We start from the raw sequence: 10,779 nt of genomic DNA, 5'->3' as shown, positions 1-10,779 counted from the left end.
GCACCAGAACAAGAGGACACAGTCTCAAGCTGTGTCAGGGGAGGTTTAGGCTGGACGTTAGGAAGAAGTTCTTCACAGAAAGAGTGATTGGCCATTGGAATGAGCTGCTCAGGGAGGAGGTGGAGTCACCATCACTGGAGGTGTTTAGGAAGAGACTGGTTGGGGTGCTTGGTGCCATCGTTTAGTTGATTAGATAGTGTTGGATGATAGGCTGGACTCGATGATCTCGAAGGTCTTTTCCAACCTGGTTTATTCTATTCTATTTAAATGGAAAAGAAAGCTTCTTTGGGTCTTGAAAGTATAAATTACTATGAGTTCCAACCTATCACAACATGAGCAACAAGAAGATAGCACATCCCGATGGTGCAGGAGACAATCATCATAGGGAAACCTAACCTGAAACAACAATAAATTAAAGGAAAGATGAATAGAAGTACAATAGTTTGTTTTCCAACAATTTAGGAAAGGAAGTTTAAGTTATTCCAAGACACAAATATGCATATAGCAATGTACTGAGAGTATGATAATGCCAAGGAGTCTAAGATTCAAGTTCGCATTTGTACTTCTGGTCTCTTGAAGAGGTCAAAGCTAGAACAATATCATTGTCTCCAGGGCATCTTTTTCAATTCAGTCTGTCTCTGAATCCATCACACCTTGCTCTTTTGTTTGGGGTTTTTGTTCCCCCAGACAACATGCAACTACACAGGTAAAATAACAATTCTTGCAAATTATACAGCATTAGAACAGACTACCAAATGTGTCACATTTCAGATTGAGTAAATTTGGCGTGTCACTTTACAACTTAATCTTTGTCTGAAACTCACTATATTGTTTCCCTGTTAATCTTCAGTCACATAGAGCTAGTATTTCTCATTCATAAATTACACCAGGTTTAACATTCTTGAATATTGAGGAACTGTTGGAAATAAATCCCATGCAGCTGCAAAAGTGCAAAACTTTGCTGTTCTGACAAACCAGCTACTTCTTTGTCACCACAGAATAAATTTTTCAGACAACAGCCAGATTACAGGCAGCAGAGGCAGAAACCTGGAAATAATGTGGAACTGACCAAGTCCTGTTCTGCCTGATTAGTAGATCTTACACATGTGTGAGAAGAAGGGAGTTTTCTGAAATGTAAAAGCATTATTGTATGACACCAAGGGACTGTGAAGAACCACTGCTGTGATCACACTCAAATATTTTTTTTATGATACTAAAATCACAAGAACTGAGATGATAAATGATTGTGGTAGAAAAGACCCTTCTTATGTACTTTGGTTTGTCAAGTTCAGTCAAGATTTCAGTAAAACTATTCAAAGTACAGCACTGTTCTCTGAAGTACAGTATTTCATGTATTCTCTTCCTTGAAGTAAGATCTGCCTATTATATGTGGGTATATTAACTGTGCTTTTAAGCCTTGCTTGTTAAGAGCCCTTAGGAAGTTTCCTTGAATCTGTTCCCCTCTGCCATTGCTGATCAAAGCACTAATGAAGAGATGGCCATTTCATAGGTGAAAGGAGGACAACATTCAGTAAGCTTAGGTGGATGAATAGCTCCTTTCTTTAGGAAGCTACAGCTAGAAGGCATCTCTGGAAGAGTTAAGTATGGTCTCTACTTTCTTGGGCGATGAAGCCATTTGTATGAAATGAAAATTAAACTTTTTAATAGCTCACTGCAGTCTGCTCTTTCTGCCTGCAGTTGTGACATTACTCTAAACCTTGCATGTTTCTTTCATCATTGTTTTGATAAAAGCTGACCAAAGGAAGCAGAGCTGTGACCAGCTGATCAGACACACTTTCACCTCTAACATCCATTGGTTCACGTTACTGAAAAAAGAATTTTACCTCGGATGAGAGTCACTGCAAGCAAAAAAGTTTGCAGAGTAATTAAGAAATTTATAAAACCCAAACACTCTATAGAAAATGTTGGAATCATTTAAAGGAGATAATGCCTGCTTCATGGCCATTCTTGACCCACTATCAAAGCGAGACCATCTCACATGCCAGTAGAAACGGAGGAAAATCAAGAATGAGAGGAAATCTAGACTAGAATTGTACAAAGGGCAAGAATGTCAGGGCTGACAGATCATCTCATTTCTGTCTCTCTGACACCCAGTTGAAGAAACTGGAGTTTCCCTGTGTCCAGAACTCAGTAATGCCTGCAAGATCTGCCCCAGAAAGACAATTTCCATGCATGACTTCAGAGGTTTCTCCTCCATCTCTGTAGGATTTAGGACATGTTGTGAAGTCCTCTTCTGCCACTTTGATAACAGCCATTATTATTGCCATTCTGGCTTCAAAAGCATGCTGTTAAGATGTTTTTTGAACTTTGAGAAAGGGGGTGAAGACAGAAGGGCTGGCTGTGTTCAAGCACTAAAAGGGTCATTTCCTGAAAAATACGACCTTAATTCAGAAGAATTTTTGGGTGGGATTTTTTGTCATATGAACATGCACAAATATTCTGCATGTAAGTATTATTTCTTTTGCAGAGTGACTTGTGAGATCCATGCTTTTGAATGGCTCATTACTTCAAAGATTTTAATTCAGTCACTAAACTATGACCAAACTGATAATACTATAAAACAGCAGAGTTAAAGCATCTCTTGTGATTATTTCAGAAAATGCATGCATTCATTTGATGACTAGCAAATAGCTTCCTTCCTTCTCTCAGTAAATCTGATTTCTGACCTTCTCTAATCTCACTTAGATTAAAATGTCTGAATATAACCTAAAAAAACAAAACCAGCAATAGCTGTGGAATAAAACAGGATGGTTAAAAATTCCTCCTCTCCTACATCCTTCAGTATATCTAATGAAAGTTCCCTGCAGCTGTATTCACGTGACAGACTGGTGAACCAAAGATTGCTATAATTCTCATGAGAATATTGGGTGTTTGACAGATTTTTATTGACCTCACAGAAAACAAAGACCTGGTACTGGGAGAAGTGCAGATCTTAATCCATACTAATGCAGCCTAACAAACTTCCCTGGAGAATGCAGAGCAGCTCAGCACTAGAAAGGCAATATAACTCATTTGTCAAGACTGGCAAGAGGAAAGAAGAATCCAAAAAGATTCAAAGTTTACTCAACCATTGAAAACAGAACAGAAAATCTAACTCCAGCCTGATGGAGGTCTGTGTAGGAAAATGGATTAATTATACAGGGTCACATATAAATAGGCAGAAACTGTGGTCATACCCCCACTATCACAGAGCCAGTCAAACATGTAGCCAGAGCCAACCATAGCCTGTCTGGGGAGGAATCTCATTTCATTTAGTGTGGGTGCTCACATAGGGCATAATTGTGAAGACATTATTCTCATTGCATGGACAATTACCCCTCAACTTGAGATGTGAATTTCAGGTTCACTGGCCTGAGTACTAATGCAGTTGGATCAAATTCAATGTGGAATTCATGTACTAGAGAGAGCGGAGAAAAGACTCAATCAGTAAGTATTAGTTACTGCAGAGTTAATCGATCGCTTGTGTCAGTTTGGTGCCCTATTATGCTACTACATTACTCACAGGAAGATACAATTCCTGTCCCAGGCCACATACAACACAATTTTTAGGTACATGTGTTTTCTTCAGTTACATCAAACCTAAGAACTCATTTTAAACAGTGTAAAAATTATTTCCAGCAACTCTCACTTACTTCACACTCCTTGGAGTCAAAATGTACCATGTCACTCAGTTGCTCCTGTTCTGGAAGAAGGATCAGCAGAGTAGAGAAATCATAAAAATCTTTCTTGTGCTAAAACTTCATAAGAAGTGCTAATGAACATCTCTGATGTAAATGAAAAAAAAAAAAAATTTTAAATCACTCTTTGCACTGGGCAGCCTTTTCTTCTCTCCCTGCCCTCAGTACACAGGGATATACACATGCCCTGCACAATATAGAAGGTTCATTCTGACTCTCCACAGACAGCTCAGGGACTTTTCACCACTGCAGAAAGGAAGTGAGACTAGATTCGAGGAGGGGATGGATGACAGGATCTAGAATTCACTCCACACTTCCTTTCTACTCTTCATACTATAAGCTTATACATAAAACTGCGATGTAAATTAAATCACCTAGCTTAAATATACACCACAAGCTGATGCTAGTTCAGTGCGAGATAGTGAGAGCACTTCAAGTGAAAGCCCCTGGGATTTGTCTTGAACAAGTTTTACTTATTAAGAGCTTCAGTAGACCAGTAGTGAAAAGCTTGAAAATTGCCCCTGTGTAGGAGAGATGTCAGGCTCTGTGGAGAACACAATTCAGCACGTTATTAAACTAAAACGAGAATTTGAAATGAACAAAATTAAATTCCGTGAAGGTAACTGTAAATTGTGTATTGGAAGTCAAACATGGGCACAAAATCAGCAAGGAAAGTGAAGCTTTTTACTGATAATGAACTAGTTATTTCTGATCCTGTCTCACTGGAAGATTTCTGGCCCCCTGTTTACTTAGAAGAAAAGGAAATCAGTGTATGATTATTCTGGGAGTAAAAACTAATTTTTAAAGAGCATCTAGAGTTGTGAATATTAGTTTTCTTAGGTTATAAATTTGTCCACTATATTTGCTAAATAATAATAAAGAGGCCATTGGGGTCTGAATTGAGCTTTTCTCGACAAACTGTTCTCTTGCAGCTCTATTTTGTGATGTTTCAAGAGTCAGAAGGACTCAGGATGTACAAGACCCAGGTTCATTGCCCTGTTTTGCCTGATTTGGGACATGACAAATGAGAAGTTCTCACTCACAAAACCCACACCTACAGTTGCTGCTTTCATTGACATCTTGTATCTCACAGAGGCTGTGCATCCTGAGGGCAATCTGTGGAAAACTACCTCCAAGCAAATGTGAACCTTCAGAGTGGTTTCTCGGTGGAAAAGTAACAAGATCAAAATGCTGGCAGTAAAGTAAGCCTGGTCATAGCCAGGTGTAAGAGTTAAAAGAGTTAAAGATAACTTCTACTCCGACTTGTGTTTGCAATTTAGTGCACAATTTAAACTCCACTGGTGGAGTTTGCATCAGACTTATAATTTTGCCTTTCTCACTTCATATCAATTTCATACTGCAAGATCTATGGAAAGTATAGCCTCAACTTTTCAGACAAAAACATGGAGGTCATAGTGGCCACAAGAGACAGAAATGTGCTTTTGCAGCAAAAATACTAATGGTGTCTTGGGCTGCATCAGAAGAGGTGTTACTGGAAGGTCAAGAGAGGTGGTCCTTCCCCTCTATTCAGTGTTGGTGAGGCCACACCAGGAGTACTGCCTGTAGTTCTGGGCTGCCCAGTACAAGAGAGACACCGATGTACTGGAGAGAGTCCAATAAAGGGCCAGAAAGAAGATTAATGGACTGGAGCACCTCTCATCTGAGGAAAGGCTGAGAGAACTGGGACTGTTTAGTCTGGAGAAGGCTCAGGGAAGAGGGACCTCATCAATGGGTATAAATAGCTGCAGGGATGGTGTAAAGAAGACAGTGCCAGGCCCCTCTCAGTAGTGCCTAGTAACAGGATCATAGACAATAGGTACAAACTGAAACACAGAAGGTTTCCCCTGAACATCAGGAAACACTTTTTATTGTGATGGTAGCTGAGCACTGGTACAAGTTGCTGAGAGATTTCAGAGTCTCCAGCCTTGGAGATACATCAAAGCCCTAGTCAATGGGCTCTAGGTGGTCCTGCCTGAGGACAGAGGTGCCTTCCAACATTCTGTGATTCTCACTGATTTACTTTTTCCTTTGTTATTCAACACAGGATAAGAAAGTGTCATCTGCACACCTGAAGATTAGCAGTTTATCAGACAATATTTAGCAAAATACAGATAACACATAATTCTTCTCATTCTTGGACAGGCTCTCATTGTATGCTGTGGTTTCCTTTGAAAGTCTGATAACCACAAGCTGATTTTAAAAAGAATATCTAAATGCCTATAAGAGCAATCTTAAAATAGAGATTCCTGTGTGGGTATACTTAAGAAACATAAGATTATTCCCCAATGAAAGGAAGGTGACACCTTTATTGAAGTGTCTTAATTCAATTTTCAAAGTAACTCATTTATATTTCTTTTCAATAAACATGTATAACCACTATATCCACATATCATGAAATGAATATGTCATAACCCTCATGAACTGAACTCTAGAAAGGTGGGTTTTTTTCATGGAGGATAAGACAATTTTACTTTGACAAAAAACAGAACTCAACTAGTTAACAAAAGATATACAGGGCTACATAAGTTACAGTCTAATGTGAAAAAAGTTATAGTCTATTGCTTGGTGAGCAATGTCTCTTTCTATACCTGAGCTAGGGTCCTTTTGAGGGTTAAATCCTTTTGGGGAAGGAAAAGTATCCACAAGCCAATAGTTTGAAAATGTTTTAAACTCAAATTATATGTTTAAGTATGGGTCTAATTCCATCTGAATTTAAAGAACACATTTAATTGTTTTGTTGGATCAAGACTCAGACAAATCAAGTGACTCCAGATATCTCCAGATATCTCATCTATAGTCCCTTTTGGAAGCTCTCCATAGGCAGAAAAGCCAATATAATAAGACAATATGATTCCTCTGTGTACCCATCTTTGCTTCACCCACAGAAATTTTGGCTTTTCTCCATCTATTGCCCTATGGCATGAAATTCTTATCAGGGTCTTCAACAGAGAAGTTGCAGCTTCCAGTGAAAATTGATTTATCCCTGACATACATGAATGATTTAATTACCCAAAGCAACTCACAAGATTTCCCCAAGACAGGTCCATTTACTTTCTACCTCATTACCAATACCGAGTGAACCAGCCACGTCTGAACATATTGGGTGCATCCTTTCCCCAAGAAGGCTTGCACCAACCTTCCACTCAGGAGAGAGCCAGGAAGGCAGTGACCAGAGCACTTGCATTGAGGATGGCCACCTAAACTTGCTCTTAACACTTTCCTTTTCCTAAAACCTGTATAACCTATATAACAAGAGCCATGGCAATAGGTGAAACCCTGTCTATGTGTAAGAGATTATCTGTCCACACTTACACTTTAAGTGGGCTGATCTTTCCTTAAATTCCAGAAGGAAGCCATTTTGTACACATTGGTACAATGTTCTGGCTTCCAGAGAGGCTAACCAAGCCCACATTTTGATAAATAGAAAGAAGCTTCTGCAAGGTCAAAGACTGACTGTCAGTCCTTATTTCTGCAGGGAACTGTGCATTTGGATCTTCTATATTACTAAAGCCTTAAGCAGGTAATTGCAGCAACCAATTCCAGCTAAACCTCTAATGTTGAAAAATATCATGTCTCTTTTCTTTTGTTTCATTAAAAAAAAAAAGAAAGAAAAGGAAAACTTTAGCAATATTTTCATTTAGCTCAGAGCACAGGTATTGTATTCCAATGTCAATAAACAATTGATATGCTGAGAAAACAAATGTTGCAAATACAAGATAAATGCTAAAATGTTTAGTATTTGAAGAAAATATCTTAAGTTGGTTATTTCCAAAATTCCAATCAAATAACTGGTCAGACTGCAATAGTCTGGAGAAACCTTCCTCTATTTTGTTCAGAGTTTTCCCTTCAAAGATAATTGAAGTTTAATTTGCCAGTGTTGTAGTTTGTTTTGTTTCTAAGCCTCTATGGAAAACAGAAGAACTTTTTTATTGGTTATTATGTTTTCTGTCATATGTGCAGTTTAGAGATACAAAGCAACTCTTCAAGCAGCTGTACTAGACAGGTTTTTATTAAACTGTTCCCCCAAAGTTTTAATACTGCTAAAATCTAAACATCCCTTTAAAGCCTGAATTGCTTTATATCTACTTTTTCTCAGTAATTCAGTTTGTGTAGTCCATTTAAAAGAGTATATAATCTCCCTTTTCCATTAACAGATACTGCCAGGGAACATACAGTATACAAAGCTGTCAAAACTACAGAAGTTTATAGTCAAAGTAAGAACTTCGTTCTTTGTCATGCAGCGTCGATAGGATTATTTGAAAACAAGCAATCTGCATGCTGTGTGTTGCCAGAAAGGATAAAAGACAAAGGCAGAACTCTGTCTTTGTCTTTAGTCAGATATTAGTCTCCATGCTGCAATTTGCCATACTTGATTTTGTTTCTAACATTTATGTGACCAAAGAGTTGCCAATGAAGTGTTTCATTTTACTGACAATCACAGAATGTTAGGGGCTGAAAGGGACCTCAAAAGATCATCTAGTCCAACTCCCCTTCACAGCGGGGTCACCCAGAGTACATCACACAGGAATGCATCCAGACAGCTTTTGAATGTATCCAGAGGAGGAGACGCTACAACCTTCCTGGGCAACCTGTTCCAGTATTGTTATCCTCACAGTGAAAAAGCTTTTCCTTATGTTTATGTGGAAACTCCTATGCTCCAGCTTGAATCCTTTGCCCATTTTCCTATCACTGGACATCACTGAGAAGAGCCTGGCTCTGTCTTCCTGAGACCTGCTCATCACATATTTATAAGCATTAATGAAGTCGTTCCTCAGTCTCCTCCAAGCTAGAGACCCAGCTCTCTCAGCCTTTCCTCATAAGGGAGATGTTCCACCCCCTTAAGAATCTTTGTGGCTCTGCACTGGACTCTCTTAAGCAGTTCCCTGTCATTGAACTGACTGGACCAGAACGAGACACACTATTCCAGATGCAGCCTCACCAGGGCAGAATAGAGGGGAAGGAGACCCTCTCTCTACCTACTAACCACATCCCTTCTAATACACCCCAGAATGCCATTGGCTTTCTTGGTCACAAAGGCACATTACTGGCTCATGGTCATCCTGTTGTCCAACAGGACCTCCAGGTCCCTTTCCCCTACACTGCTCTCCAACAGGTCAGTCCCTAACCTGTACTGGTATATGGGGTACCAGCCCCTGAGGAACAACACATTATAGAGGCCTCCAACTAGACTGTCCTATTGATCACACCTCTCTAACTTCTTTCCTTCAACCAGTTCACAATCCACCTACTACCTGATCTTCCAGACCACGTGTTTAGCTGTGAAAATACTGTTGGACATGGGGTCAAATGCTTTACTGGAATATAGATAACTGTGATTTATTGTGGTTCCAAAATGTTTCAAATGAAATTACCTTTGCTCACTTTGCATTATCTTGCTTCTCAGTGAGGATTCAGGAATGGCAGTTACCTGGATATTGTTTCCCTTAATATTCTTTATCCCAGCCAGCATACATAGTATTTTGGGGCACTTAGCTTCTTTTTTCTCCCAGTGTGCTTTTTATTTTGGTTAAAGTACCATAAAAGGAAAATGACATTTCACAACAGAGATTAATCAGACAATTCTTTAATAATTTCAATGAGTACTCTCAACTGTTTAAAAAGCCCTGGACTTTGCTTAAAAGCCAGGTGTTACATAAGAAAGAATATATTCCACCCCATTGCCTCTCCTTTTTCTCCCCACTTTGAGAAGCCCATTCCTGTTCCATATAATATAATGATAGAGAACCCTTGTACAACAGTTTGTTGGGACAAAAGAGGAGTGTAATTGCATTTGGAATTAGAAAGCAGAAGGATGCCACTAATGATTATTTTTCACTATGAGCTCAGCAGATTCAAAAAAAGGTTGTAGGCAATGTAAGGCCAGTAAACTTTACACCACAAGCACTATGCTCTAGGCCACCCAGCCTAAATGAAAAGCAGAGTAGAGATTTTCATTGCAGCAGGGTTCTTTTGGTGGTTTCTTTCCAGTTCACCATGAAGTGCCACCCAGAGGCAAACAAGGGGGCAGCTGAAACCCCCCAAGCCCTATCTGCCATCACAGTGCATTGTACTGGTGCACTTTCTGCACCAGAGAAACCTCAAATCTGAGCTCTCATGAGCTCATTACAAGGAAAGCTTTTATTAACCACAGGCTTAATTTTATTTGCACTAGCAAACTAAGGTTAAATAATGTGAATCCTATACTAAGTCCCACCACCAAATCACATTATTAACTGTGACCGTTTGAGGCTGTGCCTTTAAGGAAGGGGCACACTGGCTAAATGTTTATAAAATATTTTGGTATTCTAAACGAATTTTATTGGTAGGATTGTGGGAGGTGAGATTGTTGGGCACAGCTGGGACTTTCCTTCAGTCTTCCTTTCTTCGCTGTCCCTTTCAGCTGGACTGCTTCTGGGCTTCTGGCCAACTAAGAGATAAGAACTAACACTCTCCTGTACCAGGCCTCTATTTTTTTCCCTGTCCTGCTAACCGCCCTTGTCTCCTTTTCTACCTCTATGGGGGGAGAAGGGAGGTAGGGGGGGTGAAGGGGGCAACCCACCACATTAACTTTCTAAAACATCACAATCATTCTTTCAGATATGTTCAAGACATTCTCCATTTTACTTTATTTATCTGAATTTGGCCTTTTCAACTAAAGTCAACAGACTTTCAAATTTTCTGTCTCTATCAGAAACAGGAGTCACAGCTGTAGAATAAGCTTAACATTAATATCCTTACATTGATAGAGATGGAAGATATTATTTCTTGACTGTATGGACTAATTTAGGGGGCTTATTTTCTTTGCCTTTAGTACTAACTACTAAGAAAACAATTTACCTGTGTGGATACCACTTAATTTTGAGCCTCTAACAGCATTTGTTCACATTTATCATCAAGTAGTAGAGAACAAATAATAGACAAATGAACCCAGAAAACAAAAAAATCACACAGCACCAACCCACAAATATTTAAAAAAATATTTAGTAATACTTACTGGCATCTGTTTTAGAGTATTATAAATTAAAACAAACAAACTCAACTGAGAACAGACCTTTTCAAATTTTCCTATGACGAATTCTTC

General features: G+C 39.1%; 1 protein-coding gene across 1 annotated transcript in view; it reads right to left on the bottom strand.

Moving 5' to 3' along the window:
* Window positions 1–231: 231 nt before the first annotated feature.
* OCA2 (OCA2 melanosomal transmembrane protein) overlaps window positions 232–10,779 on the bottom strand; it is a 219,560-nt gene continuing 209,012 nt past the window's right edge. Inside the window, exon 24 of the mRNA XM_054164621.1 lies at window positions 232–396. Within this exon, the coding sequence (XP_054020596.1) occupies window positions 309–396 (88 nt within the window). The 3' untranslated portion in view covers window positions 232–308. The remainder of the gene's footprint in view (window positions 397–10,779) is intronic.

This window comes from Dryobates pubescens, chromosome 10 (genome assembly GCF_014839835.1).
Source record: "Dryobates pubescens isolate bDryPub1 chromosome 10, bDryPub1.pri, whole genome shotgun sequence".
In the NCBI taxonomy this organism is placed as follows: Eukaryota; Metazoa; Chordata; class Aves; order Piciformes; family Picidae; genus Dryobates; species Dryobates pubescens.
The sequence above is the reverse complement of the archived record's forward strand: the minus strand, read 5'-3'. Positions and strand labels throughout refer to the sequence as shown.